The sequence below is a fragment of the Penicilliopsis zonata genome (assembly GCF_001890105.1).
Source record: "Penicilliopsis zonata CBS 506.65 unplaced genomic scaffold ASPZOscaffold_8, whole genome shotgun sequence".
NCBI classification, from domain to species: Eukaryota; Fungi; Ascomycota; class Eurotiomycetes; order Eurotiales; family Aspergillaceae; genus Penicilliopsis; species Penicilliopsis zonata.
Window position 1 is genome coordinate 438,311 of NW_019208918.1, and position 25,935 is coordinate 464,245.

The following is a 25,935-nucleotide window of genomic DNA, read 5'->3' on the forward strand; positions in this document are numbered from 1 at the left end:
CCACGCTTATAGATCTAGAGGACATCTAGGATTGCTATGTATCTTCAATACCCTCTCATATAATTCGGAAGGGCGTTCAAAAGTCAGTCTCATTCATACAATAACCCGAAAGTACGGTACATCTCAACAGAAACAGATAAAAACTAAAATACAGGAAGAAATATGAAGGATCAGAAGACAAACACAAGCCGATGATTGTTGCAGAAAGGATCCGAGGTCAACTCGCACTGCCTCTCAATAGCATGAAAAATACTAGAATGAGTGCCAGACAGATCAAAAAACACAAAAGTGACACAAGCCTGTGGTCGTATCAAGTCCACCATGTGGTCATCAAGCTAGGTCGTGTCTTGCCCTCCATCACAACAGGGTATCGCGTGGTGAGATGCTCGCGGCAGACATCGAAGCACTCAGGAGAAAATTAAGAAAAAAAAAGAAGAAGAAAAAAAAGTGGCAGCTTCTGGTATCCATCACAAAGAGTGGGTTCCTGCTCGCGCGTTATGACATTTACATGTCATCCTCATCACCGAAACCCCAGGTAGGCTGATTCTTGCTGCGGTTCTGGCGAGTGGCCGGAACCGTCTTGATCGCCTGAGGAGACTCGTCGTACTTATCCCAGGAAGACTCCATCATCTTGACATGTTTCAGCTGATCCTGGCTGATGGGCTTCTTGTTCTCTGCGTTGACCTTGTCACCAGCAGGCGACGAGTCAGACATGACCCAGTGGGAGTCAAAGTCTTTCTTGCGGTGGACGCCGTTGGCCACGACCGAGAGCGGCGCCTTCTCCTCCCGCTTGACCGGAGTAGCGTCGTTTTCATCACGGTAGAGATGGTTCTGGTAGAGGCTCATACCTCGGTTCTGGAAGGAACTGATAACCCGTCTCGAATCGTCGTCACCATTGTTTTCCGCAAGTTCGAAATGAGTTTCGGCATCCCGGCGAGGGTGAATCACACGTGGGTGAGCGGGAGGGGTCTCCATGAGTTCGGGATCCTCATCGCTCCATCCAAAGTGGCGGACCTCTTGGCCACGAGGCTTGCGCTTGGGCTTCTCCGGAGTCGTGAAATCTTCAAACTGCCACTGAGAGATGTGGCGAGACTTCGGGCGGCCAGGCGTCGGCTTGACCTCGCGTTCGCTATTATCACCACCAAGCTCAAAGTGTCCAAACTTGTTAGGGTGAGTCTTGTAGAAGCTCTGCTTTTCCTCGGCGGTATCGTCATCCCCAAAAATACGGGCAGGCTGGTAGTTTTTGCTTCCTGCTTTAGGCGCAACAGGTCTGCTTTGCTTAGATGGTGTAGCATCGGGCGACTCTTCTTCGCCCACAAACAGCTCTCCGTACTCGCGAGGGGCTGGCTGTGCAGAAGAAGGGGCTCGAGGGGGAAGGACAGCCCCGGTGCGGTCGTTTTTGGGGGAGAGAAGGTCGAACAGAGAGTCGGCTGCGTAAGGGTCTTTGATGTGCTTCTTGCTTGGGGAAATAGGGTTCGCGCGGTCCTCAGCAGCAGCCGCGGGTGCAGAAGCAGGGACCCCGTTCTCCGCGCCGACTCCGGCATACGCGGATTTGATGAGACGTGTCTGATCCTTCGCCTCGCGAATAGGCCAGTGCCGCGAGCGAGCGCCGATGACCTCCATCTGCTTCAGCAACATTCCCTGGTCCCAGTGAAGCCGGATCTGGCGGATCCGCCTCTGGGCATCGAAGCGAACAATGTGTATCTACAAAACGCCTCTATCAGCCATGACGATAGTGAATTGTATTGATTAGTCTGCTCTAACTCACCGCGGGGAATGTTGCGACCCGGTCTGCCAGGAAATTATCGTCGAGTGAGGGGAGATAGGCCCCTCCCCCCGAGACGAACTCCAGCGTTGTCTCGACATCGAGACACAGCGAATCTGCGCTCTCGATGGCGCCGATGACGTCTTCCGCCTTCTTCTTGACCACGTTGTGCTGGCGCGACAGGTGGCCCACGACCGCCTCAGCCCCCTCGACTGTCGTTGTCGTGGTGATGTAGATCAGCGAGACATCTGGAGCCAGCGGCGCAGACCTAGGGTCCGCAAGGAACTTCTGGTAGACCTCCTTGAGCGACATGATTGCCGTACGTTGCAGCGAGGGGGTGTTCCAAATGACGACCTGCCAGGGGGGAAGGGAGAGAGATCAAGAAGTCAGCGGTTTGTTGTGGCTCCCAGGAATCGCAGGCGCGCGCAATGCGGGAACCACGGTTCACATGGGCGGACGGGGGATACGTACCAAACAAGACGCCCACGAACCACAGCACAGCAGGGTGGGAATAAACAAGGTGATCAGAACAGCGTGGAGGCTCGAGAAGGAGAAGAAATAGAGGGGAAACCAATTGTATTAAGGTTTCAGGGGAATGGATGGATGGAGCTCTCTCTCTTTGAAAAAGGAACGCGACGCGAACCTCTGGGAGGGGCCCCAAGGCAGCACCTGGGCGGGCCTCCAGCTGGGCAGGCCGAAGCAGGCTGGCTTGTCTCTGTGTACTCCGCAGACGGGAAAACTAAGTTGATGGCTGCTCAGCAACGGTGATGCAGCACGAAGACTCCGTTTGGCTGCGACACCCCGGTAATTTCATGGAGAGGCGCACGGGTGTGGCTCCAGGCAGACCAGTGTTTCACCCTCGCCAACCGGGTTTCAGCGTGCGCAGGCCGGTTGTCAGCTTAAAGGAAGCGTCGTGGAAGTAAGAGCGTGCAAGATCATGGATGACTGACTGACTGGATGGGTTTGTAGTACTACGGAGTAGCATCTCCATACATACTTCGGAGTAGCCCACTACGGAGTAGTGAGAATGTTTGACAGTATGCATGTGCATCTCTCCTGCGTCGACTCCACCAAGGAGAATCTGGTCTAGACTTAGTAGTACGCCTCAGCTGGGCCAACATGACCTCGCAAGAATAAATTTCTCATTATCAAAGTGAAATTAACGGTCGTTATCTAGATACATCGCCAGACAGGCATCTACCCCGCTCTTATTGATACATTCCCGCCAGAGCAAAGGGCTGCAAAACAACATACAGTCTCCTTCCGTCAAACACAGGAGGCATTGCTGATATCTGATCGTCGGATATCTGGGTATCCTAATTAGGAGAAGGTGCACGAAGAAAAAAAAGAGGAATACAGGCGAGAGTAGGCCGAGCAGGGAAATCGAGCCAGTCGCCTAACTGTGCTGTAAGGTTCTGTAGGTGTAGCGCTATCGCGCTGTCCATCTCCCAGACGCGGCAATGCACAAGCTTCGAGTCAGAATGAGGAACTGACTCAAGAATCTCGAAACCGTGGCTGCTGGCGTGAAGAGTAGTTCAACCAGCTCAAGTCTATTCCTCTTCTTTAGAAGGAAGCCGGGGAGACCAGGCCATGGCGACTCGCTCAGAATAGCTCGCTCGCGCACAGGTAGTAGTAAATTCAATTCGTTACAGAGGTCTGGAGTGATGTTAGTCATGCAGACCAAAGACCCTGAACCCACAACTCTAAGAAGGGCGTTTGCGACATACCCAAGATAGTCCTCCTTAATTGTTCCAATCGCATTAATGGCGGCAACATCGGGCTTGACACCGAGGATCTTTAGGCGTAGACTGGTTCCCTTTTCGATAACCTGGTCGGCATGGTCGGTATACTGAGGAGGTACGGTATTCGGTTCCCACTTGATATCCGAAGGAATATTCTAGTCGTTGGTCAGTGTCAAGATCGAGCGAACAGTGAATCCATGGGCGCCCTCCACATACTTTGCGCGCAATAAACACCGACAGCGGACCTGCCAAGGTGAATATGCCGGTTGGCTTGACCGAGGTGACAATTGCATCTACCTACAACATGAAGTCAGTGCCGAGGACAGAAGGAGAGGGGTCAGCTTCTTCAAACCTACCGTCTCTCCTCGGAACGGTTTCCAGATGATTGCGCGGTACTTGATAGTATATTCAGCGGCGCCACTTCCTGGAATCACTCGCCCTTCGCCAATGTCCACCATGTCCATCACGCAGATCACAAAATGATCTCCTGTACATCTGCCTTCCTCCTCTTCATTGAGCCGATTGATCAGGTATTCCCTCACGCTGGGCCCAAAGTAGGACGGGTGAAGCGAGATCACCTTCGTTTCTTCCTTGAGAAAGAACATTGCGCCTCCTCTTTGCTATATTATTGGAACTTGATGCCCTATCAACTTTGTCTGTAATGTCTCGTGTGGACTTCTTTTCGTCAAGCGTACAGTCTCGGGCGGTTCGTCTTATGGGAAACACAGCATCTCAGGAAGCGCTATCGATTCGGCAATGCTGGGCGTGATATATCCACGTGGCACGCAGATTGAAAGAAGGTTATCCAGAAATTTACCGCGAAGAAAAAGGCCGGATTCAAAGGAAGGATTCGGATTGCTCAATGCGACTCAATTTCGACGACGTGCAATTAACGACCCATGGCCTCAAGCCCAAAACAAAGAAGATGACAGTTAAACACAAAGAGGACGAATGGAAAACCAGACGGTAACACAAATGAGCGAAGCTGAGTCCCTGGTTCAGCGCCAGCCGATCTGGAGAGCAGATACAGCTGCTGTGAGCGCCAGAGCTGTGAGAACCGCCGACTTGCTTGGCTCGCGAAGTCACATGACACTATGTTTATGCCTGAGGCACTAAACCGGCCGGTCGCCAATTAATTTCCATACAAACTACGTTCCTAAGGGAATCCGGGTCTACCTAGGTAACTGCTGTTAGCGAGGTAGTGTGCACCGCAGCTATGGTATGATCGCTTTCCTCGGTTCAAGTTACATGCATATGACGCTCATAAATGGATATACAGTTATGAGCCCCGCAAAACTCCTATAAAAACCGTCACAGGGCTTTCTGCTCACAGGCTTCGCGCCGTCGCCATCTTCCTACCTCGGGTTTATTTACTGGGGTCCACGTACCTGGGGGAGTCGCAACTTGAGCTACCTCGTCTACACCTCCAACAGTGATACTAGCCATGGCTCTAAACCTGGAGAAGCAACTTCTTTTCGTGCGTGCATTCTGATGAATATATATATGCAGTTCGAATGGCTGCTTACCTGTTGTTAATATACAGTATGGTGCATACCATAATAACCCCGTACGACTCAAGTACCGCAAATCAATACTATAGGACCGAGATAGCTAATTGCTCTAGGTGAATGTGGCAATCCATATCACATGTGTGCCGATTCTCTTGTTCACTGGGTTTTTGCTGGCAAGTATTATCCTACCCTTTCCTAGTGTCCTTTGACAGATCAATTCACTGACAAGATACCGTTATGGTTTAGGCGACCAACACCCCTGTGTTTTTCAGACTTCCCGACGCTCTACAGCATGAGTACCTTCCTGCCAATCTCGGAACGGTTGTCTCTTTCATATACGCGATCTTTTATATCCTTCTAGAACCCGTGGCGGGCAGCCTTGCCGCGCCCTTGGTTGTTGGTAGCGCTGCGTACGGCAACTACTTGACCAGCACCTACGGAGCGACCGCAAACTACTGGGCCACCGGCGTCCATGTGTTTTCCTGGTTGATACAGTTTGTTGGCCATGGCGTCTTTGAAGGCCGGGCACCGGCTCTTTTGGATAACCTTTTCCAGGCGATTTTTCTCGCGCCTCTTTTTGTCTGGATCGAAGTCCTATTCTTTTTCGGATATCGCCCGGAGCTGAGGGCAAGGCTTCACAAGAGTGTCGAGGAGGAAATCGCGAGATTCAAGAACAACAAGAAGCGTGCGAAGGAGTAGGAAAGAGTCAAAACAAGTTGTGCCCGAGGAAATCCCGCGAGAGAAAGCTGCACTCGGTTTCGGCTGGATCCTTTAGATTGCCGTCGGCTCCGCTGGCCGTATTCCACTACCTCCCTTTCATGATTTCCAAAACATGAAATCAAATTCCTAATAGCTTTTGGTTTGTTTTGGAGTCATACTTCCCTGCTAATGATACATTGATGATGTAAATAGTTGCTTTTTGAGAAAGGGCTATGTTTTTCAAATAATAATGCCTCTCAATTCTTTGCAGCAAGGTGTCTACCAGCTTAGCTAATTTTAATACTTGACTATTAGTCAGAATTGTTTTTCTGTCTTTAAACGGGGGAGGGGCCACGCAAAGCCAGGCTAAAATCATTTTCAACACTCTATGACATACACTTGATAATAAACCCTCGATAGATGTATCAAAATTCCCGATCTACGACCGCGTAGGCCTAGTATTGTTGCGGTGGCAGCAGGCGGGAAGGCTTGTTAACACGGTTGCTGTGACGAAAATGCACCTACGCTAGCAGTATCCGCAGATCCGAAAAAATCCAGAGAACACGAATTATTCCGGGGGGAATGCCCCCGCGGTGTGGAAGCAAAACACCACCCTCGATGGGAGCCAAATTGAAGCAATGGACGCACCAATTTCGTATGTTCAAAAATTAAAGCGCTTTTTGTCTTGATCAAGGGACACTGCTCGATCAACGTGCGATGGGGTGTGGGTGATGGGGGGGGGCCCATGGACACTGGATGGCGGACGCACTAGGGCGGCTTCGGAGGTTGGTGAGGCTCGGCAAACTAGGCTTAGTGCCGTCCTGAGAAACCTCCCAACCCCGACGACAAAGCTCTCCTTCATCCATCCACAATCCTTTCCTCTCGACCTCCCTCTCCCCAATTACGTCTCTTCTCCAGAGAAACCACTCAGACTCCCCTCTGAACCCCCTTCACAATGTTCAGAAACGCTTTGCGGTCGTCTAGCCGCACCGTCGCGGCTGCCACTGCCACTGGCCGTATCGCTTCGGTGAGTTCATCCCTACCCAGCTCGACCTCGTCGCCTCTAGCAGGACCTTTCCATCGCAGAAAAGGCTTCTTCGGCGATCTCAATCCCATCTGCTGAGGTCGCATCATCATCTGCGCGTGTTTTGGCCCGCCCCCGCCTCGCCGTCCTGTCGTTAACAAATTTTGCGTCTTCCTCTAGGCTCGCGCGGCTGTCTCCGGCCCCATCGCCGGTGCCTCCAAGCAGGTCCGTACATATGCTGCTGAGGCCAAGGCTGCGCCCACCGAGGTTTCCTCCATCCTTGAGCAGAGAATTCGGGGTGTTCAGGAGGAGGCCGGTCTTGCCGAGACTGGACGTGTCCTTTCCGTCGGGTACGTAGATCGCAGCGCCCGGGGTGAAAAATTGCAATTCATCCAAATCATCGAAAAAACTATCGAAAAATTGCAATTCCCATCAATCTTTGCGCAATTAGCTAATTTTTAACCCAAACAGTGACGGTATCGCTCGTGTCCATGGCATGACCAATGTCCAGGCTGAGGAGTTGGTCGAGTACGTACTTTTTTCACATCTAAAATCACCTCGCGAAATCAAACGCTAACCATGATTCTAGGTTCGCCTCTGGCGTCAAGGGAATGTGCATGAACCTCGAAGCCGGCCAGGTCGGTGTCGTGCTTTTCGGTTCTGACCGTCTCGTCAAGGAGGGTGAGACTGTCAAGCGTACCGGCGAGATTGTAAGTTTTTTCCCCCCCCTTTCGTTCTATTCGATATATCGCTCTTTTTTCATCAACTCAATGCTCATTGTTTCTCTTTAGGTCGATGTCCCCGTCGGCCCTGAGCTCCTGGGCCGTGTCGTCGATGCCCTCGGCAACCCCATTGACGGCAAGGGTCCCATCAAGGCCTCTGACAAGCGCCGTGCCCAGCTCAAGGCCCCTGGTATCCTTCCCCGTCGTTCCGTCAACGAGCCCGTCCAGACTGGTCTCAAGTGTGTCGACTCCATGGTGCCCATTGGCCGTGGTCAGCGTGAGTTGATCATCGGTGACCGTCAGACCGGAAAGACTGCCGTCGCTCTGGATGCCATGCTTAACCAGAAGCGCTGGAACAGCACTGGCGACGAGAAGAAGAAGCTTTACTGCATCTACGTCGCTGTCGGCCAGAAGCGTTCCACCGTCGCCCAGCTCGTCAAGACCCTCGAGGAGAACGACGCCATGAAGTACTCTATCGTTGTCGCCGCTACTGCCTCCGAGGCCGCTCCCCTGCAGTACATTGCTCCTTTCACTGGCTGCGCCATGGGTGAGTGGTTCCGTGACAACGGCCGCCACGCCGTCATCATCTACGACGATCTTTCCAAGCAGGCCGTCGCCTACCGTCAGATGTCTCTGCTGCTTCGTCGTCCCCCTGGTCGTGAGGCCTACCCCGGAGAGTGAGTTCCACCATACCAACTGATTACTACCAACCGTTTCAGAGCAACGTGCTGATTCAATACCGCTTAGCGTTTTCTACCTCCACTCTCGTCTCCTGGAGCGTGCCGCCAAGATGAACGAGAAGCACGGTGGTGGCTCCCTCACTGCCCTGCCCGTCATTGAGACCCAGGGTGGTGACGTGTCTGCCTACATTCCCACCAACGTCATTTCCATCACTGACGGCCAGATCTTCTTGGAGTCTGAGCTCTTCTACAAGGGTATCCGTCCCGCCATCAACGTCGGTCTGTCCGTGTCCCGTGTCGGTTCCGCCGCCCAGGTCAAGGCCATGAAGCAGGTCGCTGGTTCCCTGAAGCTTTTCTTGGCCCAGTACCGTGAGGTTGCTGCCTTCGCCCAGTTCGGTTCCGATCTGGATGCCTCCACCAAGCAGACCCTCAACCGTGGTGAGCGTCTGACTGAGCTCCTCAAGCAGAAGCAGTACTCCCCCATGGCTGTCAACGAGATGGTTCCCCTCATCTTCGCTGGTGTCAACGGTTACCTTGACAGCATCCCCGTTGCCAAGATCCTCCAGTGGGAGTCTGACTTCCTTGCCTCCCTCAAGTCCAACAACCCCGAGATCATTGAGACCATTGAGAAGGAGGGCCAGGTCAGCAAGGACCTTGAGGCTAAGCTTAAGGAGGTCATCACTGCCTTCAACAAGTCCTTCAGCGCATAGGTGAGCGAAATAAAACCGGGTGCTTAGTTCACTGTGTTCACCGTTTTTTTTCCTGACACCTCGTGTATAGATCAGATAGCTTGTACAATTTGAGAGACCACTGTTTTTCTTTTGTTTCAACCGCTCAGGCTAGTCAGCCGCCCGTCCTTCAAGAAGGGGTGTAAATCTGGATCTTCCTGTAGCCACCACGGAACAATCGGATTAGTGGATCGTCGATGGAGAAAAAGATCAAATACGACATAATATCCTGTACGTCTAAATTCGTTTGCGCATTCAAAAGGGCAGGGTCGAGGGGCGCTGGGCAACTCGGCTTGAGGGAGAAACCCTGTACTATTCTATTCGTGTCTCTGTCCTTGTCCTATCTCCCTGCCTCTTCTAAACAGAGCTACAATATGATTTCCTTTGTTACCCGTCCATGGCGATTACATGTAGGACTGCCGTAGATGTCGATTTTGACTTTGGGGGAACTGCTTGATGTATGCGGTAGCTCGATCGAGTTGTTATCGATAAGCCAAGAGCCATTTCGTATCAAATTTTCATCGATACCCCTCTTCGACTCAATCCGGTCTACAAGCGCGTCTGCTGCATATTTATTCTAGGAGAAACAGACTACTCTCTTCCGCGCTCATGGCGTCTACGACAGACTCGGCACCTGCGCCCTGCAAGGTTGTGCTGGCAAAGAACGTTGCCAATCGCCTGCTCGCAGAGGTTGATGAAGGCGTCAAGACTCTCGAGAAGCCCCCTCATCTCGTGGGGTTTCTAGCGAACAACGACCCTGCGGCGCTCATGTACGCCCAGTGGACGGACAAGACTTGTCAAGAAAAGTGAGCAATTCATCAAGTTTGCTTGTTTGTTTTTTTGCCTCCCGCAATTGCGTCTGTATGGCGAGTTTCAATGACCCCGAGCGTATGGATACCATCAATCTATCGCTGGTCTTCGTGGAAACAAGACGTTGTGCAACCGCGCAGATATCTCGAAATAATTGTCTGTTACGTAGCTAATATATGTATTTCTCGTGTTTCACAGTGGATTCCGCTATTCCCTACGTCAAATCGAGCGGGACGACATTGAAGAAGCTATCCTCGCCGCCAACGCTGACCCTGAAGTCGACGGCATCATCGTATACTACCCCATTTTCAACAACCGTCAAGACCAATATCTGCAGCAGATCGTGGACGTATCAAAGGATGTCGAGGGCCTTAGTCACCGTTACATCTTCAATATGTATCAAAACGTGCGTTTCCTAGACCCGGCAACCAAACGCCAGAAGTCCATCCTTCCCTGCACGCCACTCGCCGTGGTCAAGATCCTGGAATACCTCAATATCTACAACACCATTCTTCCCCACGGCAACCGCCTCTTTGGTCACACTATCTGCGTCGTCAACCGCTCCGAGGTGGTCGGCAGACCGCTCGCCGCGCTGCTGGCCAACGACGGTGCATGCGTGTACAGCGTGGACATCACCGGCGTGCAGAAGTTCACTCGTGGCGAGGGCCTCAACAAACGCACACATGAAGTCCACGATATGGAGGGCTGGACCATCAAGGACGCGGCACCTCTCTGCGATGTCGTCATCACCGGTGTCCCAGGCGAGTCGTACAAGTTTGACACCAGCCTCTTGAGAGAGGGCGCCGTCTGTGTCAACTTTTCCAGCGAAAAGGTTTGTTTAGTGTCTACAAATTTCAAGTCATGTCACCTGCTAATGTGCTACAAAGAACTTTGGTCCCGAGGTGAAGCAGAAGGCTTCGATCTTTGTCCCATCGATTGGCAAGGTTACAATCGTGGTCCTGCAGAGGAACCTTCTGGTACGTATCCAATGAATCCCAGAAATATCTCCACCAAACGGCCATCATCTAACATCCAGCAGAGGCTCATTCAAAACAAGCGTCTGGACGACGTCAAGCCTGCAGCAGCCACTGAACGACCGGGAACTTTAGAAGCCGATTCGTAAATCTTATTTGCCATCTTGAAAAAGAAAACAAAATAGAAAACATACTCGATACTGATCTATTAACAAGATGTTTACGACTTTAAAATTTACCCCAGTTACGCCCTTCTTCATACTACTCATTCCTATATGGATCTAGAATATATATATAAATAAAAGCGGTTCTGGTCACTTCTGTCGAAGTAGATGCTGATATTTCACTATCTTATAATCAGTGTATTATGAGAACGAACTGGCCCCTTTTGATCAAGCAGGCATACAGGCATGAGCTGCCTCGCGAAAACTGCTTTATTTCAAATCCAGTATACCCCTCTCTTCCTGTTTCTCCCCGAGATGATTCAAAATATCAAAACTCCAGCTCCGTCTTCATGATTTTACAGAACAACAGGCATCAGCCACAAGCCCCTCCTATTGCCCTGACAGGCCGCCGCTAAGCTTCTCCTGTTCCTTTGCTGCAAGTTGCAGGACCTCGATCTCTTTGGATAGCCAGGTTCGGAACGGTTTTGGGTGGAAGACACCATCGGCAGAGAACCAGTTGGTGAATTTTGTCTCAAGATTCTTCTCCTGGAGCGTCTTGTTTGATGGAGACGTGTACTTGACGTCGAGTTTGTAGAGCGGGGAGTGCGCCGTCACGGAAGAGCGGATAGTGAGCTAAATGCACAAGAGACTCGTTAGCACCACAAATCCCCAAGAAAAAGCTCTTCATGCTAGCTCACAGTCTCTCCTGTTTTTCTATTTCCTCGAAACACCTCACCGCCCTCCACGGCCCATATCCAGTATGTTAGAAGGGAGTTCAAAACAAAGTACGAGGTCACCGCCGCGATGATCCATGGTGACTGTGTTGCTTCCCAGCCCAGCTGGCGATCAGCGTAGAAGGTAAAGGCTGCGATAGCCACGGCAGAATACCCTATCGCGAAGCGGACATTTGTTTTGCTGTGGTCTTGCGTAAATGTGTACGGAGGAGGAAGGGACGTCAGGTACGGAACAAGGGCGTCATCGGTTGCAGCCTTCAGATCTGTGCAAAAAAAGAGGATATCAGATCATCTTCTCAGAAGCATTAATATGCCATGTCTGGCGTATATTTCATACGAAAAAGAATCGCAATCCCGAATATAAATACAATCATCATAGATTCGGAGTATGATACGAACCGTTGACGGAGTAGACGGGCACCTTGGGTGCCTCTAGAGACGCCATTGATCGATTTCCGTGTCGCAGGATTATAGCGACAACCTTGAAGTAAAACAATAAGTTCTGCTAGCCGAACAAAAACCACTCGTTTGATTTCTGTTGGGCCAAGACACACCTGCAAGTTGCGGCGAGTTGTCCCTTTCGCGGAGGTCGTTCAAAGGCGGCATGTAATTATGCACCAACGCTAGCGGGCAGTACTACCAGCGAGAGACCTCAACGTCCGGTATCACTTTACCTACCTCCGCAGCATCGAATCTGACCGGCAATACCCAAGTTTCTAACTCCCTTGCTATCCGTACTGCCCATCATGGCGGTGCAAGGGCTAGAGCAGACCATCCTTCGGGATCCGGCTCTTTTGTGAGTCCATCAAGTCGCCTTTAGTTGGGACCAGATGACTGACGCAATACAGTTACTGGATTATGTTTCCGATCACGGTTGTGATGGTATGCTCTTTTTGTTTTTTCCTGCCGAATAATAGACTATGGGAGCAGTTAAACTGATTGCCTGTCTAGATTCTTACAGGCATCCTCCGACACTATGCGACTGTCCTGATGCATTCGCCGCCTAAGCCTGCGTCCACCCTGGCCGAGTCCCGAGAGCGCCTCTCTCTGATCCGTGGTGTCAATTTGCGCAACCACGCCTGCGCCGTGTTAGACAAGGAGTCGTTCGAGCAGCGCAAGAGCTATATGGTTGCTGCTTACCAAAGCGGCGCGTTCTTGAAGGATCCTGCCAACCGTGGCCAACCCCCGGCGAACCCCATGACGGACCCCGCGGGCATGGAAGCAATGATGGGCATGATGAAAGGGAACATGATGATGATGATTCCACAGACCCTGATTATGAGCTGGATCAATGCATTCTTCTCTGGATTCGTGATCCGTACGTCTTCCTGTGGATGAATTTCGTATGCGCACTGCTAATGCTAGTCCTCTAGTTAAATTGCCCTTCCCTCTTACTATTCGCTTCAAGTCGATGCTTCAGTCCGGCGTCTTGACTCGCGATCTTGATGTCAGATGGGTGTCGAGTTTGTCGTGGTATTTCTTGAACTTGTTTGGCCTCCAATCTGTTTTTGGCTTCATCCTGGGAAGTGATAATGGTTAGTTTTCCCCTTGCCACTGCTGTTAATAAAATAACTAGACTAATGGTGTTTCCCTCCAGCTGCCAGCCAAATGGCTCAACAGATGGGCGCAATGAACCCCGCAGCCGGTGTCAATCCCTTTCAACCTGGCCAGGATCCGGATAAGCTTTACCGAAGTGAAGCCGAGAACCTTGAGGTCATGGAACACTTTTGTATCCTCGATGGCATCGAGGAAAGAATTCTGCACAATATTGCTTCAAAGGAGGGGTTCTGAGTATTATCTCTCTCAAGGATTACCATTTCTCATAGTTACTTGGAAGTGTTGGATTTTCCGCATACCTCTAGATTGGGGTTTATATCAATCCAAGACACTTATTTCAATAGAAACTATATAAATATATAAAGTGCAGAGGGCGCTATCCTGTTCTGATAGACAGCATATAAAATAAAGAGAATCATCTTCATGTCCTCTATAAGGTAGTAAGTAGTATTTAGATGAATCTGGGCCTTCTAGCTCGTTGAAAGCTTATGATGGAAAAATCCAATTACTGCTGGCGGAACATATGCCCAAGATCATCCATATATATGCTATCCATCAAATATACTATCACTTATCAAATCATTAATCATAACCCGTAGATATAACTAGATCCTATGCATAGTTGATTACTCCATTCAGAACCCAGACCTCGCCATTATACACTTGTTCTGCAATCGTCTCGACTTCGATATGTCCAGGTTCAATCTATAGAATTCACAGTTAGAAACAGGAAGAAGATCACATTTTCTACAGAATGAGGTCAGACTCACGAAAACTTTGTTGCCTTCTCGTGTCCATCTCAGCTTCCCCCCAACCAGAGACTCTGCCTCTTCGCCCTCCTTCCAAGGACTGACAGGAACAAGGTGCGCCTCGACAAATCTCTGAAGGTTCTTCCTGGCTCTATCTTGTCCTTCTTCACCCTGATATGCCTCCACTTCGCCGAATTTCCCGTAGTCTTCAGGGTTTTCCCAAGGCTTGCGCGGCAAGGCTTGGATTGCACTATTTCTTGGCGCAAGAACTGTAACATTCCTCGAAGCATCGTTCAGGCGACTTGAAATCGGTTCAAAATCGCGCGTTAAAGATGAAAATATGTTGATGCCTTGAGTTTTTGGGAGAACATCAGAGACAATAGGCCCGTTCGTAGAACCAGAACCACCAGGGTTCTGGCCGTCTGATCCTGTCTGAGGGGGCATTATTGTTTCAGTGTTTGGAATATCTACAAGTGGCTGCTGGTTAAAAAGCCGGTTTTCGATGTCACCATTCCCGTATAGGCCTTTTCCCTCATGTACTTGAGATGCGTGATTTTGCAGGGAAGGGTGTTGGCGAACAGACCAAGACGGACGGATTCCGTATAGGGCAGAAGCAAGACAGAATACAGACAAGAGAAGAGCTGTAGAGGTAAGCACGAAATACCTCATCTTGGTACAGGACGCCATCTTGGAGCAGACAGGCTTGCTTATATCCTGTGTTTCCAACCCCTCAAATGGGATAATGACGCAACCGGCGGAAATGGCAAGATTTGGCACGTGATGCGAAATGAGATTTCAGATCACGTGGCATTTATCGATAAGGTGAGAGGTCCAAGGGAGACTCCAGCCGGCCACAAAAAAGCGTCATGAAGGTGGGACAGTCCCCGACGTGCCCCTCTCAAGCCGCGAGCGCGTTGTTCCTGTCGTGAGGGCAAGATGTCGTCGGCGTTGCAGTCATATCTTCTCATAGTTGACCACAACAAGGAGGAAGCCGGCCAAATTGCTGGGAAAGTTGCTCAAGGTAATATTTCATCGTGTGGCTTAGGAATATACCTTATCTTCGTCCTAATTGGTGCATAGATGTCGAGAGCAAGAAGACAACCCTCATAGACGTCGTGCAGTCCCTAGGCGAATATATAAATGACGAAGATCCCCTTATTAGGGGCAACGCAGTCTCATACCTGACGGCTGTCATCAAAGCCTTGTCCCCGAAGTATCTGTCTCGCCAGCAGATTCAAGTCCTGACCGCGTTCTTATGCGACCGCATTGAAGATGGGGGCGCCGTCGCAGGGCTGGATACTCTGCAGAAATTGGATCGATTCAATAAAGTGCTGGCGGAGGAAGTAGCCCGAGCGTAAGTATCGGCTATCTCAAGCTCACGCATCAGAAACATATAGTTGAATGCTGATATCGAATGCAATTTAGAATTTTCTCGCACTTTCAGGACTTGCAGTCACGATCACAATCTCAAAGGTTCCAGGTCTACCAACTGCTTAATGAATTGATGTCCAACTACCGAGACGGTTCGTCCATTCGCAGCTATTTCCAAAAGAAGACGGTCAAGACTGACAAGCATTAGCTTTGCGTGCTATGGGTGAGGAGTCAATCGTTGGCGTGGTGGATCTCATGGCTGGCGAAAAAGACCCTCGCAACCTCATGATTGTCTTTTCGATACTTAAAGTGGTTATGGTGGAATGGGACATTTCAAACCATGAAGAGGTACTTGACGAGAACAACAGGTTTTTTAGATCTGGCGTGCTGACAGGTCTAGCTTCTCTTCGACTCTGTGTACAATTATTTCCCTATTACCTTCCGGCCTCCTCCGAATGACCCTTATGGAATCACTTCACAAGATTTGAAGGATCGCCTGCAGGATTGTATATCGTCTACGAAGTATTTTGCTCCGCATGCGATTCCTGCTTTGTTGGAAAAACTTGACTCTACTTCGCCTAATGTCAAGGTGAGCATTCCATGTACCAAGGTTTTGATACCATTCAGAACTAACAAAACCTAGAGAGATTCCTTGAACACGTTAGAGGCATGTGTCTCTACCTATGACCCGGATACTGTATCCCGGTATTCGATAACTATATGGGATACTTTGAAGTTTGAAATCCTCAATGTTCAAGAAGAATTCTTAGGCGAACTCTCCCTAAAGGTGCTTCAATTAATTGCCAAAAGACTTTCAGAGGGTGTCACTCAAGTTTCGCAAGAGATTCCTCTTGCACAGTACCTGAAACCCATTACGAAGGAGTGCAATGAGCAACTACGAGAGCCTCAACAGAAACAAGCGAAACCCGCACAGCAAATCTTGAGTTCAATATCTTCTGCATCTGCTCTCTCATTCGCTTTGATCATTCAGACTGTTGTTGCTCCTCTCCTCACAGTTTACCAAGAGGCAGATGGGATTGCCAAACAAAGAGCTCTGTTGGAGACCCTGGCCATTCTTTTCGATTCGGCTATAGCAATTTTTGGTTCATGGACGTCTCGTGATCCTGTGGTTGCATTAGAGAACCCCCTTTTAGAGTTCAAGGATCAGTTCTCAGATGTCTTTAGCCAAGTTCTGATGGGCGTGGCTAAAGAAGAGGTGTCCTTCCGCGTCACGGCTCTGAAAGGTCTTCTACGTCTTTCCACATTGCGAAATTTTTTCCAAGACAATGAGATTGGATTGTTTGTGCAGTATCTTAACGAAATCCTTCTCAAGGAAGAATCTGTCGGCAGAGACGACTTGAAGAAAGAGGCTGTTGCAGCTCTAGCGGAGATCTCAAAATACAAGCCACGCTTGATTATGGACATCACGTTCCCTGCCTTTGTCGCTACACTTCCAGACTCTGATGAGGGCGCTGATAGCAGTTACATGGCGACTCTCGAGAACTTAGCTGAAATCAGCATTGAACGCGACATTTTTGAGACTCTTTTTCGGCGTCTTCTCAACAAGTTTGCTCTCCTGCTGCACAAGGAGCAGCCTGGTTCTGTGGAATATCCCAGGGCTATTTTAGCGACCCTTCTTCATGTGATGAGCCGGAGAGATATGGCGCAGGATCCAAATCTGGAATCATATTATGAAAAGGTTGTTGTCGGCCTCAGCCGGGATGTTGCAGCTGCATCATTAGGCAAATCCAAGAACCGGATTCTTAACGACGCAAGTGTCCTAGATATACTGGGAAGGATGTGCAACCTTATTGTCAGAGCCGCTCCGCGCAATAAACAAGATGAGGTGGCAGAAAATGTCTACACTTTGTTCTCTGCGGCAGATGGTTTTGTGTCGGTGCCATTTTCGGATTCTGTCACGGAAGACCAACAACGTACTATGATTATATCGACATACCTCCTAGCCGGATTACCGAAGGACACCACAAAGCTACCTTACACCGCACCTAACATGGCCGGCCTACTTCGTGATCTCGCTCAACGTTCGATTGCACAAAATGAACCGGCAACTCATCTTGCTTGTCTTCGACAACTCGCTTTACTGGTCAACAAGTTTCTCTCCAAGGACGAGTTGCCTCTCGCTTCGCAGCTGTTTGAGTCACTTCTTCCTACTGGTCTCGAAGCCGAAAAACCCACTGCCCAAACCATCGGCACTATCTTTTGGTTATCCAAGGCACTCATTCTGCGGCTAGCCCCGACGACAACTCACGTCTTGACATCCATTTTGTCTCTCCTTTCATCTTCGGATCAGGCTATCAGCACCATTGCAGCCCGAGGCTTCTCTATTCTTCTCAACAATGATGAAGTTCTCTCCGCTGCTAACGGAGCGAACATCCGCCTACTATCAAAGCAGCGTGTCTTCACCACGTTTGTTCCGCTTATATCCAGCCGAATTCGTGAGGTCAACATCGTTAGCGGTGATCCTTCCTCATCAGCCGTCCAGGACCATATCAAACCAGCGTACCTCACTGCCCTCTCGGGTATCCTATCCACCATTTCGCCGTCCCTGGTAACACCCGAACTCCCTACTTTGCTTCCTCTCCTTCTCCAGAGCTTGGACCTCCAAACAGCCGAGTCTCAGTCAGTGCGAGCCGCCACTCTTGACACCCTCGCCGTGATCATCCGGGACAATGGCGTGGGCGTTATCGATGAATGTGGTCATGTCCAGAGTCTTGTCACTAGACTTCTGAACACTTCGAAGATCAACCAATCGAATGGGACCAACGCCGGGCCCGCTGCTGTAAACGGCCCCCGCCTGCGCGTTGGCGCATTGACGTGCCTTTTCCTGCTTGCTCAACCACCCACAGGAAATGCCCCGGCCATCGCCAAAGCCGGAAAGTTGTCTCCTCTTCTACCGGTGAAGAGTCAAGTTTTACGTGCCTTGAAAGAGTGTCTCGATGATCCTCGGCGAGATGTCCGAAAAGCCGCTGTTGATGCTCGAGGTGCCTGGTTTAGAGGCATCGATGACGCCCCTGATGATGACGATTGAGAATGACCGGAAGGAATGCAGCATATATAAAAAGGATTAGTAAATGTCATCTTCTCTTTAAAAAAAACTTTTCTCTTGGTTTCTATGTTTCTGGGGGAAATCCGGAACGGGCTTGCTGATATTTGCTTGTCTTCTTATCTGCGTGTAGCATGAATGGATGAACATTAGAACTAGTTACCATGGCTTCGACACAAATCTGCTGCTGATAATAATGCCCTCAGATAGACAAGTAATAGAACATAAAAGTAAGGGTCATTACTAGATTAATTGAGCTCTTATGGGTAAGCTGCAATAAATTCATTGTAGAATATCACCTCATAAACTACTATCTAGAACTAGAGGGATGGGATTTCTTGCATGTTCTATCAATCTAAAAGCAGGAGTCCTTCACCAATAAGCCATCGGCTGCTCGAGCATTTTGACTGGAGCTGCAACACTGGCAGTGGGCATTTTCGAGCCGATCTGGCTAGCACTTTCCATGTCCTTGACAGTCTCAATTTCAACATGATCCAGCCCCTTCGGCCCCTTCGAGGCGATTCCTGCGGGCAAGAAGTTAAACTTTCCGAGAACAGATCCTCCTGCCTGTAAGAGAGAATCTGTTGTTGTAGCGGCGGCGGCGGCATTTCGTGCAGCTTCGACACCTGGGCCCTGATTAAGGTATCCGATGGAGTCAATCCTCTCCACGACCATTGTCGCAAGGCGAAGGAGATCTCCCACACCGGAGTTGCCAATGGCGGTTGCGACCGAGCTTGGAAGAGGCTTACGATCGGTAGATGCGTCGTCGTCGTTTGTAGAGATAGCACTGAGAGGGGCTGCGTCGTTCCCAAAAAGATCAACACCGCGCCAGTCACTGGTCCGCTCTCCGATTTCAAGATTGGCGTTCTCTTTGAGAATGGTCTCAATTGCAGGACTTATGATAGAGACTTCGTACCAAAAACGGCCTCTTTTGACCATCTCAGGAATCGGGATGTTGCAAGCTTGTATGGTCTGGAAATCAGAGATATGGCAGCCGACAAGAAGATCCTGGACCTCCATAACCTGAAGGAATATTTCCTGATCCTCTGAGACCATCTTGATGCCTCCGATGCTTCTCTGATCTCCTTCGGTCAGAGCACTCTTTTGGGAGCTGTTTGCTTCTTCGGAAAAAGCGCTAGCAGACGAATTGGCATTGCTCGCTTTGCTTGGGTGGGCAGCAGAAGGTTCATTCGATCGAAGAAAGTGGTGGCGAGTCCATCTTTTCAAGAACACTTTGTCGATTGTCAAACTGCTCCCTTTGGGGATACGGGTGAACAACGTGATGAGAGATTTATCGGATTGCAAGCAAAATGTTTCGGCAAGTTTTTCAATTGCTTTAATGACATCTTCATCTAGATCCGAAGTAGGCTCTTTGAATCCGTTAAGAACAATGCTAGCGTCCCAGACCTGATTTGGAAAATGTAGATTTGAGGCACCCAGCGCTTCAGCCGGGCCTCTCAAGCGGAATTTACCGTCTTCGTCAATCACAACGATGATGGACTGTTCGAGCTTAGTGCGGCAGTGATATTCATAGAGAACGCTGTAGTCCGTATATTCTTGCTCAAAGAGACGGCGCTTGCCTTCAAGTTTAGAAGTCTTGAGATCGACGATGTAGTCGATGTCTGTTCCCGAGGAAGTCAGCCTATTGATGAACCTCGTCGATGGAGCCGGGAGGTTGTTGCGAGGCTTGAATATCTTATTCCAGTCACTGACAGTAATGAGCGTATCACTGTTATAAGTTTTGGGCAAAAGAGGAATTAAGAGGAGGCCAAGCTGAACCTCTAAAGTGAGAAGCCCAGGATAGAGCTCGGCTGCTTCGAGAGCTGGCTTCAAAGCCTCAAAGACTCCCACCAGGGAGGTTTCAATATTTTCTGCTTCTTTGGGTTGCTGCTGCTGCTCTTCGTCGTTTGACTTTGTATTCACAAAAGGTGTTTTGCGCTCAAATTCTTCTCTTTTAACCGAGGGTGGCATCAACAGCTTCCTCGTTGCTTTTGGGGTTATACCCCAAGCATCTTCAAGAGTGGCCTGCCTCTTAGCTTTTATCTGAGTCTTGCTCGCAGTCTTGCCGCCTGGATTTGCAGCTTGGTGAAACATGGTTTGGTGGAATTCCCTTGACGCTGTCTCGTCCGCCCCTTCCTTCTCCGAAACTTCTTTAGCAGATGATTTATCCTTTGATTGATTCATGCTAGCCATTTCTTCCAGCTCAGCCAATCTCTCCATAATCATGGCATGGTACGGGCCATGTATATGGACAGGAGGGTCTGAATAGTAGTTCAGGCTTGCAGCATGTCTCTTCATATTTGCATCTCTCTTCAACGCAGCGAGTCTTCGTTCGTGGTTTAAAAATTCTCCCGAGGAAGGATTGTTACTTGGAAAGGAATCAGAAGAGCCAAGGCCACGCCTGATATTTCCTGCATGCGTTTTGGCGCCATCGTCTACAGGATTCCGCTCAATGACGCTTGGATGAGAGGTACCTGGTACCAAAGCTGGCTGGTCGAAGGATAGGGAGATATGAGAATTGGACTGAATAGTAGTCTTGGGTCCAAATATATCCACAAGTTGGCTATTCTTGCTGGATGATTTCTTGGACGCATTTGGGGAAGATATGAGCGGCAGTCTGTTTCCAGCGTTGATCTTGAGAGGCCGCGGAGATTTGGTAGGCGTCTTCTTTAAGCCGTACTTGCTTGGATCAAAGGTGGCTGGCAGACGCGATTTTCTCTCTGGAGTACTGGCTGACCCTGTTAGCTGCTGTGCTGGATTCTTCTCCGGCGACGAAGCTGGACTTTCCATAGAAGCTTTGGGATCCTGATTCTCCTTCGAGTCTTTATCAGAATCGCCGCTGGATTGAGCTTCATAAACCATATTCCACCTCCTCCGAGTCTTTGGAGCATCCGAGATTTCATTGGCTAGAACATTCAGAGACCCAGTCTGGCTTTTCGAAATTGCTTCGTCCGTGGACTTTGTTTGAGTTATCATATGTACTTGATCTTCGACGTCAGGTCGTGTGCTATCCACTGTCTGACTTGTCGGACCAGGACCGTGCTTAGTGTCCGCCAAATCTTTGGCGAGCAAGACTGGCTTCCGAGTCTTGATTCCAGGCGGTTTTCTCAAAGCGGGAGCTGCTTCTGATAGTTTGAGTCCCGGTATATCAACAGCTAATTCACTGAAGGGTGGCTCTTTTAGACCAGTCGTTTCTGCCTCAGCGCCATCTTTGACCCATTCTTTGACTCGCTTGGCCTTCTCAGCTGTCAAGTATGGGTGGAATGTCAACTGGGAGTTTGAACCATCATCGTCAATCGACACTTCCACGCCAATATAATCTTCCTTACGGCCAATATTTGCGAAGGTGAAGTTTGTCCAGATGCGAGAGGCCCCTGGCTCGTTCCCCACATGGGAGGGTGCACAGTGGGCTTGAGGGAGACTGAACAACTGTGTCACTTCGTTAAACCGCAAGAGGACGGTTGCGTGTGCTTGAAACAGGCTTGCGTTGGAGGGAAGATCGTGGTCGACTAAGATACGAGGCAGTGCCTGGGTATTCAAGCTGTTGTAGTTTTGAATACGCACGCGGACATCATCATCATCTGTGGGAGCAATGATCACGTTTGAAACTCGAGGACAATGGATTAATGACTGCCAGGATTCTGTTAGCTGAAGATCCAGGAAGTTCAACGACCGGGTACTGGAAAGTCTCTTCACTCACCAGAGGCTCCTCGAGGCGCGTCAGTCTGGCCAAAGCATCTTCCACATCGACCGCAGTTTTTCCTGTGACCAGGATTCCTTTCTCATTGCTAACAACCGAGATCTCTGTTCCGGTCACATTTGCAACACCGGACAGAAAATCAAGAAAGCCGACAGCGAAGATTCCAAGACCGCCCTTGGGCGAGAGCCAGTACCTAGAGTATCGGCTGCCCAGAACCTGATCATCTGAAGCATAATTAAGTAAGTCTCCTTCATGTACCTCCTGGGCCGATCTGGTGTTCTGCTCTAGTCCCTCAAGCTCGATTGTGGCGGGTATCTCCAACTGACGGATCCGGGGCATCTGGGACTGTATGAGTATCCGATGAACATAAACGAGATCAAAGTAACTAGCTCACATCCAGGAGATGCTTCCCATTCTCTTGTTCAATCACACTAGCCACCAGCTTGACGAACGGGGCACAATGATCTTCTTCCAAATCTCCCTTGACGATGAAGCTCTGCCACGCTCCCGTTAGCCAAGAACGAAGTCCGAGAACTGATCCCAAACCTCATCTCCCTTCGAGTATTCGTATGAAATATTGGCATCAGCATTCCCCTGTCTGGAAGAAAACAGCAATATAAGCCTCGAGAACCATTACCAGACAGATGTGTTGTTGGATAGAGTAGAAGCCAAAGGGCACTTACGAGAATCGCTTCTGAATTTCCTGAACCTAGACCAATCCCCTGCTTCAGTATCCATACAAAAGTACACCACCGAGGGACGAGGAGAAGGAGGTACTGACTCCGATGTCTTCGAAGCCACACATCGAGGCCACGGTCAATCTTTGCTTTGTAGCCATGCTGGCAGGGGGAAAAGCTGATAAAGCTGGGAAGCAGAGAGCTCTTCAAGTTTGCTGGTTCTTTCTCTTTATCTGAGATGTAGGCTTATTAAAAGGTGAACTCCTATCTTCTCAAGAGCGATGGCAATGAGTAAGTTGTAAGGCAGATAGATGAAATAAAAAGGGTAGAGCTAAAGAGGAAAGAGGGTTCTAGTTAAGAAGTAATGATGAGTAACTAGTGACAACCCTTAAGTGAATCATGTAACTGCCACATAGAAGTGAGAAGTAGAGGTAGGAGTGCCTAGATTTCCTAGAAGAAAAAAGAATCAGTGAATGCTACTGCTGTCTACCTAGGGGACATTCAATGAGCAAACGGCCACTTGCAGGTTTGCTTTACAGCATAGAAATTAGAACCTTGGATGCCTTTTTAAGCAGAAGAATTTGCCAAAAGAATAACAATTATATAAAGCATCATTAATCTTATAGAGTTTCTTTTATTATTTTTTTGTAGCATCATAGTAGTTCTGTGAGTGAAGCAATCTTGACATGATATGAAACATAAGACAATGCCAATTTATCCACACTGGCCACAACCAGATAATCTTATACAGGATTGAATAGACCAGAAGAAGAATGTAGTAGTATCAACGCCAAACCGGACCATCCTGTTTTCAGGAAGATCATTCTATTTCGAGATGGCTTTGGAGGCAGACGAATTTGGTTGAACAAGTCGAGGAATGATTCACAAGATGTTAGATGTCTCCCGCGTTTTTTGCTTATTCTGTCCGTTATTTTCGATATTGTTTAACATATTCTAGAAATCATAACCTTCAACGTAAACTCCGGGCGAATGGGACTGGATGGTAGTCAACGTCGTAGCCGTTCCCAGGGTATCAGAGGCTTGGCGGCGCTGGGAAAATAGTAATAATAACAATAGTAATAGTAATAATAATGAAGAGAAGCCGAAATAGAAGGTGAGATTTTCAAGAACCACCGGGGCGATGGAAATCTCTTGTCGAATTTTGTTCAATGTAAGCCGAAAAAAAAATGTACGGGAGAAAGTGTAGAGATCGCGAAGTGGTCGGGGGGTTTCAGGGTCGAGTCTCAAACTCAAACACCATGGTAATAGAGAGAGCATCGCAGTTGTGCTTCATTTCACTCGGAGTCTTTCACTTCACCTTTGACCTGGATCGTCCATTTCATTTTGCCTTCGGTTTCTTTGAGCGAAGCGAGGGCCGCATCAAGGTCGGACTCTTTCTGACGTGCTCGTTCGATCAGACCGCGAAGCTCCCGGTCCTGGGCGTCTCTGTAGGCCTTGTATTCTTCAAAGAGTTTATCGAAACTTTCTCTGCTGACTTCGATCTCACGGTTCTTCTGCGCCATGACCGCATCTAGACGTTCAAGCTGTAGATCTTTCTTCTCGCTATGCTCCTTGAGCGCGAGAAAATCCTTTTGGATGCCTTTGAACTTCTTCTGAAAATCGGCCCGCTCCCGCTGTCCAGCCCTGGCGAGAACATCGTATTGGGTACGGAAGTGATTGGTCGTTTCCTGGAGCTCGGCACACTTGCGGTTGAACTCATCGCGACCCTCAGCCATCAACTGATGGATCTTGCGAGTCTCCTGCTCTGACTCCAGCCGCCTGTCCTTTTCAGACTGTATCTCTACCCGCAATTCCTCAATTTTTCTGTCCTTGCGGGCTATGGAGCTCAGGTTTGTCTCGTTCACCTGTTCGAGGTTTCGCAGCCGTTCCGTCATATTCTGGAGCTGTATTTTGTACGCCTCATTGCTGCGCTGTGTTTCCTCTGCGCGGGAGCGGTACAGACTGCATTCACGAGTCAAGCGAGCGATCTCCTCCTGCAGATTGTGGATGACGCGGCCGGACTTGCCGGTGGTTGCGTGGCCGACGGCGGAAGACCATTCTGAGGCCGAGGATTCGCCATGCGATATGCTCGAGAGATTGGGGGATACGGGGAGAGTGGAGGGTTCTGTATTGGAAAGTGTACGTGGTCAGTTACCGCTCGCAAACACATTGCCAACCCAGCCGGGCACTGTAAACGGGATCTTGGTACCTGAGGACAACTCCATCGGAGGTGTTCCGGCCTGCTGGTCCGTTTCCTGACTGTCAAAGAGATTTGCTTGGTGGTGCATATTTAATTGTGTATCCACATGGGATAAGCTAACACGAGGAAGCTCTGTACTGGGCGTAGCATCATTCGAGTCAGCAACTGTTTCTTCTTTCTTCTTGGCCCTCTTTCCCCATCCGAAGCGAACCATCTCGAATTTTGTATCGTCCAACAAAAGCAGGAAACAGGTGTATCAAAGAAGTTGAGACAGGGATCTGTAACACGTCCACCGTGTGGTCCGACAAGACAGTCGCTGCGGGCTGCAAGGAGTTCACCACACAGGATGCACGAGCTAAGAAATAAACTGCAGACAGAGGCTACAGCTTCTTGCCATCCAGATCCAGATCCAGATTCTGATGAATCCCAAGTATCCCTAAGCAACGGGTGGAGGGGAGAGGTGACGGGGCTTGCGGGCAGACGAGATGGAGAAAGAAAGGCGAGAGTTTGAGACATACCAGGAAGCAGATCAAGCTTCAGATGCACCAAATCTGCAGGTAGAGCACTATTCTGGCGCTTACTCATTGCCGAGACATCATCACAGTGTGGTGGAGGCAGAACAGGCAGTCTCTTTATTAGACTAACCCTGTGTGCACCGCAGTGTGTCAGTGAAGCGATGAAGAATCACTCCAAAAAGTTAGATGTGAAATGACTGGTTCCTCGAAGAAAAGAGCGTCAGTTCAAGAGAATATGAGCTCAGAAATGTAGTCTTGGATTCATAAAGGAGGCCAGAGGAGGTGGTCTCAAGCTGGACGAGAGAGTTGTAGAGATTGGACTCTTCACATCACAGACTGATGTCAGCTCGCTCCGCTTCTGGCAAGGCGGCAGGCACCTCCGCCTGCCATCCGAGACCATCCATGTCGAAGAGTGGAACACCAACAAACAAACACGTCTGCGTACGTTGTAAAGCCAACTGCAGCCTTGTTATGCAGGGTACACAGATGGAGGTTGTGTTTCCGCGATACGTATAATTTTTTCAACACTTTTTATTCAAATTTTCCGTG

The 25,935-nt window shown here is 49.5% G+C and overlaps 12 protein-coding genes across 12 annotated transcripts; 5 read left to right on the plus strand and 7 right to left on the minus strand.

Moving 5' to 3' along the window:
• Positions 1 to 264: 264 nt before the first annotated feature.
• Positions 265 to 2,433, minus strand: ASPZODRAFT_2054804 (hypothetical protein). The gene is made up of 4 exons (XM_022727616.1): positions 2,326 to 2,433; positions 2,237 to 2,270; positions 1,769 to 2,119; positions 265 to 1,704 (listed from the first exon to the last, which is right to left on the minus strand). The coding sequence occupies exons 3-4, from the start codon at positions 2,075 to 2,077 to the stop codon at positions 505 to 507; spliced, it is 1,509 nt and encodes a 502-aa protein (XP_022580614.1). The 5' UTR covers positions 2,078 to 2,119; positions 2,237 to 2,270; positions 2,326 to 2,433; the 3' UTR covers positions 265 to 504.
• A 501-nt stretch (positions 2,434 to 2,934) lies between these two features.
• On the minus strand, positions 2,935 to 4,525 carry ASPZODRAFT_133097 (hypothetical protein). The gene is made up of 4 exons (XM_022723184.1): positions 3,864 to 4,525; positions 3,724 to 3,804; positions 3,493 to 3,662; positions 2,935 to 3,421 (listed from the first exon to the last, which is right to left on the minus strand). The coding sequence occupies exons 1-4, from the start codon at positions 4,110 to 4,112 to the stop codon at positions 3,412 to 3,414; spliced, it is 510 nt and encodes a 169-aa protein (XP_022580615.1). The 5' UTR covers positions 4,113 to 4,525; the 3' UTR covers positions 2,935 to 3,411.
• Positions 4,526 to 4,675: 150 nt separating this feature from the next.
• ASPZODRAFT_133100 (hypothetical protein) lies at positions 4,676 to 6,005 on the plus strand. Its single transcript, XM_022723185.1, has 5 exons — positions 4,676 to 4,726; positions 4,787 to 4,984; positions 5,051 to 5,074; positions 5,132 to 5,191; positions 5,265 to 6,005. The coding sequence occupies exons 2-5, from the start codon at positions 4,952 to 4,954 to the stop codon at positions 5,715 to 5,717; spliced, it is 570 nt and encodes a 189-aa protein (XP_022580616.1). The 5' UTR covers positions 4,676 to 4,726; positions 4,787 to 4,951; the 3' UTR covers positions 5,718 to 6,005.
• Positions 6,006 to 6,299: 294 nt separating this feature from the next.
• Positions 6,300 to 6,659, minus strand: ASPZODRAFT_133102 (hypothetical protein). Its single transcript, XM_022723186.1, has one exon. The coding sequence runs from the start codon at positions 6,581 to 6,583 to the stop codon at positions 6,425 to 6,427; it is 159 nt and encodes a 52-aa protein (XP_022580617.1). The 5' UTR covers positions 6,584 to 6,659; the 3' UTR covers positions 6,300 to 6,424.
• Positions 6,660 to 6,672: 13 nt separating this feature from the next.
• On the plus strand, positions 6,673 to 8,853 carry ASPZODRAFT_142736 (hypothetical protein; the record flags this gene model as incomplete). The annotated part of the gene is made up of 6 exons (XM_022724879.1): positions 6,673 to 6,744; positions 6,922 to 7,091; positions 7,213 to 7,269; positions 7,331 to 7,451; positions 7,533 to 8,140; positions 8,211 to 8,853. 6 exons carry the CDS (start codon positions 6,673 to 6,675, stop codon positions 8,851 to 8,853), a joined length of 1,671 nt encoding a protein of 556 aa, XP_022580618.1.
• A 324-nt stretch (positions 8,854 to 9,177) lies between these two features.
• On the plus strand, positions 9,178 to 10,970 carry ASPZODRAFT_133104 (hypothetical protein). Its single transcript, XM_022723187.1, has 4 exons — positions 9,178 to 9,677; positions 9,880 to 10,513; positions 10,569 to 10,658; positions 10,721 to 10,970. Exons 1-4 carry the CDS (start codon positions 9,481 to 9,483, stop codon positions 10,802 to 10,804), a joined length of 1,005 nt encoding a protein of 334 aa, XP_022580619.1. The 5' UTR covers positions 9,178 to 9,480; the 3' UTR covers positions 10,805 to 10,970.
• Positions 10,971 to 11,209: 239 nt separating this feature from the next.
• Positions 11,210 to 11,998, minus strand: ASPZODRAFT_16707 (hypothetical protein; the record flags this gene model as incomplete). The annotated part of the gene is made up of 3 exons (XM_022726810.1): positions 11,210 to 11,452; positions 11,518 to 11,816; positions 11,953 to 11,998. The coding sequence occupies 3 exons, from the start codon at positions 11,996 to 11,998 to the stop codon at positions 11,210 to 11,212; spliced, it is 588 nt and encodes a 195-aa protein (XP_022580620.1).
• A 218-nt stretch (positions 11,999 to 12,216) lies between these two features.
• On the plus strand, positions 12,217 to 13,531 carry ASPZODRAFT_133106 (hypothetical protein). The gene is made up of 5 exons (XM_022723188.1): positions 12,217 to 12,349; positions 12,402 to 12,435; positions 12,505 to 12,871; positions 12,927 to 13,088; positions 13,151 to 13,531. Exons 1-5 carry the CDS (start codon positions 12,300 to 12,302, stop codon positions 13,342 to 13,344), a joined length of 807 nt encoding a protein of 268 aa, XP_022580621.1. The 5' UTR covers positions 12,217 to 12,299; the 3' UTR covers positions 13,345 to 13,531.
• Positions 13,532 to 13,722: 191 nt separating this feature from the next.
• ASPZODRAFT_67362 (hypothetical protein) lies at positions 13,723 to 14,303 on the minus strand (the record flags this gene model as incomplete). The annotated part of the gene is made up of 2 exons (XM_022729450.1): positions 13,723 to 13,815; positions 13,881 to 14,303. 2 exons carry the CDS (start codon positions 14,301 to 14,303, stop codon positions 13,723 to 13,725), a joined length of 516 nt encoding a protein of 171 aa, XP_022580622.1.
• A 423-nt stretch (positions 14,304 to 14,726) lies between these two features.
• ASPZODRAFT_133107 (hypothetical protein) lies at positions 14,727 to 18,534 on the plus strand. The gene is made up of 6 exons (XM_022723189.1): positions 14,727 to 14,880; positions 14,940 to 15,213; positions 15,285 to 15,382; positions 15,439 to 15,578; positions 15,631 to 15,819; positions 15,874 to 18,534. Exons 1-6 carry the CDS (start codon positions 14,796 to 14,798, stop codon positions 18,277 to 18,279), a joined length of 3,192 nt encoding a protein of 1,063 aa, XP_022580623.1. The 5' UTR covers positions 14,727 to 14,795; the 3' UTR covers positions 18,280 to 18,534.
• Positions 18,535 to 18,666: 132 nt separating this feature from the next.
• ASPZODRAFT_67178 (hypothetical protein) lies at positions 18,667 to 22,832 on the minus strand (the record flags this gene model as incomplete). Its single annotated transcript, XM_022729433.1, has 5 exons — positions 18,667 to 21,239; positions 21,333 to 21,924; positions 21,995 to 22,333; positions 22,389 to 22,471; positions 22,772 to 22,832. The coding sequence occupies 5 exons, from the start codon at positions 22,830 to 22,832 to the stop codon at positions 18,667 to 18,669; spliced, it is 3,648 nt and encodes a 1,215-aa protein (XP_022580624.1).
• A 747-nt stretch (positions 22,833 to 23,579) lies between these two features.
• On the minus strand, positions 23,580 to 25,492 carry ASPZODRAFT_133108 (hypothetical protein). The gene is made up of 2 exons (XM_022723190.1): positions 24,881 to 25,492; positions 23,580 to 24,796 (listed from the first exon to the last, which is right to left on the minus strand). Exons 1-2 carry the CDS (start codon positions 25,083 to 25,085, stop codon positions 23,967 to 23,969), a joined length of 1,035 nt encoding a protein of 344 aa, XP_022580625.1. The 5' UTR covers positions 25,086 to 25,492; the 3' UTR covers positions 23,580 to 23,966.
• Positions 25,493 to 25,935: the final 443 nt, after the last annotated feature.

Bases quoted from the DNA above. Each gene is read 5' to 3' on its own strand.
- ASPZODRAFT_2054804 (XM_022727616.1), bottom strand. From the start codon at position 2,077: ATGTCGCTCAAGGAGGTCTACCAGAAGTTCCTTGCGGACCCTAGGTCT. The intron at 1,705-1,768 runs GTGAGTTAGAGC...GGCGTTTTGTAG, and splicing joins GGGTCGCAACATTCCCCGCG to ATACACATTGTTCGCTTCGA.
- ASPZODRAFT_133102 (XM_022723186.1), bottom strand. From the start codon at position 6,583: ATGGATGAAGGAGAGCTTTGTCGTCGGGGTTGGGAGGTTTCTCAGGAC.
- ASPZODRAFT_133097 (XM_022723184.1), bottom strand. From the start codon at position 4,112: ATGTTCTTTCTCAAGGAAGAAACGAAGGTGATCTCGCTTCACCCGTCC. The intron at 3,805-3,863 runs GTAGGTTTGAAG...TTCATGTTGTAG, and splicing joins AACCGTTCCGAGGAGAGACG to GTAGATGCAATTGTCACCTC. The intron at 3,663-3,723 runs GTATGTGGAGGG...ACCAACGACTAG, and splicing joins CGGTGTTTATTGCGCGCAAA to AATATTCCTTCGGATATCAA.
- ASPZODRAFT_133100 (XM_022723185.1), top strand. From the start codon at position 4,952: ATGGCTCTAAACCTGGAGAAGCAACTTCTTTTC. The intron at 4,985-5,050 runs GTGCGTGCATTC...GTTAATATACAG, and splicing joins TGGAGAAGCAACTTCTTTTC to TATGGTGCATACCATAATAA. The intron at 5,075-5,131 runs GTACGACTCAAG...TAATTGCTCTAG, and splicing joins GTGCATACCATAATAACCCC to GTGAATGTGGCAATCCATAT.
- ASPZODRAFT_133104 (XM_022723187.1), top strand. From the start codon at position 9,481: ATGGCGTCTACGACAGACTCGGCACCTGCGCCCTGCAAGGTTGTGCTG. The intron at 9,678-9,879 runs GTGAGCAATTCA...CGTGTTTCACAG, and splicing joins GACAAGACTTGTCAAGAAAA to TGGATTCCGCTATTCCCTAC. The intron at 10,514-10,568 runs GTTTGTTTAGTG...TGTGCTACAAAG, and splicing joins TCAACTTTTCCAGCGAAAAG to AACTTTGGTCCCGAGGTGAA.
- ASPZODRAFT_133106 (XM_022723188.1), top strand. From the start codon at position 12,300: ATGGCGGTGCAAGGGCTAGAGCAGACCATCCTTCGGGATCCGGCTCTT. The intron at 12,350-12,401 runs GTGAGTCCATCA...GACGCAATACAG, and splicing joins CTTCGGGATCCGGCTCTTTT to TTACTGGATTATGTTTCCGA. The intron at 13,089-13,150 runs GTTAGTTTTCCC...GTTTCCCTCCAG, and splicing joins CATCCTGGGAAGTGATAATG to CTGCCAGCCAAATGGCTCAA.
- ASPZODRAFT_133107 (XM_022723189.1), top strand. From the start codon at position 14,796: ATGTCGTCGGCGTTGCAGTCATATCTTCTCATAGTTGACCACAACAAG. The intron at 14,881-14,939 runs GTAATATTTCAT...ATTGGTGCATAG, and splicing joins TGCTGGGAAAGTTGCTCAAG to ATGTCGAGAGCAAGAAGACA. The intron at 15,214-15,284 runs GTAAGTATCGGC...AATGCAATTTAG, and splicing joins GCGGAGGAAGTAGCCCGAGC to AATTTTCTCGCACTTTCAGG.
- ASPZODRAFT_133108 (XM_022723190.1), bottom strand. From the start codon at position 25,085: ATGGTTCGCTTCGGATGGGGAAAGAGGGCCAAGAAGAAAGAAGAAACA. The intron at 24,797-24,880 runs GTACCAAGATCC...TTTCCAATACAG, and splicing joins TCCGATGGAGTTGTCCTCAG to AACCCTCCACTCTCCCCGTA.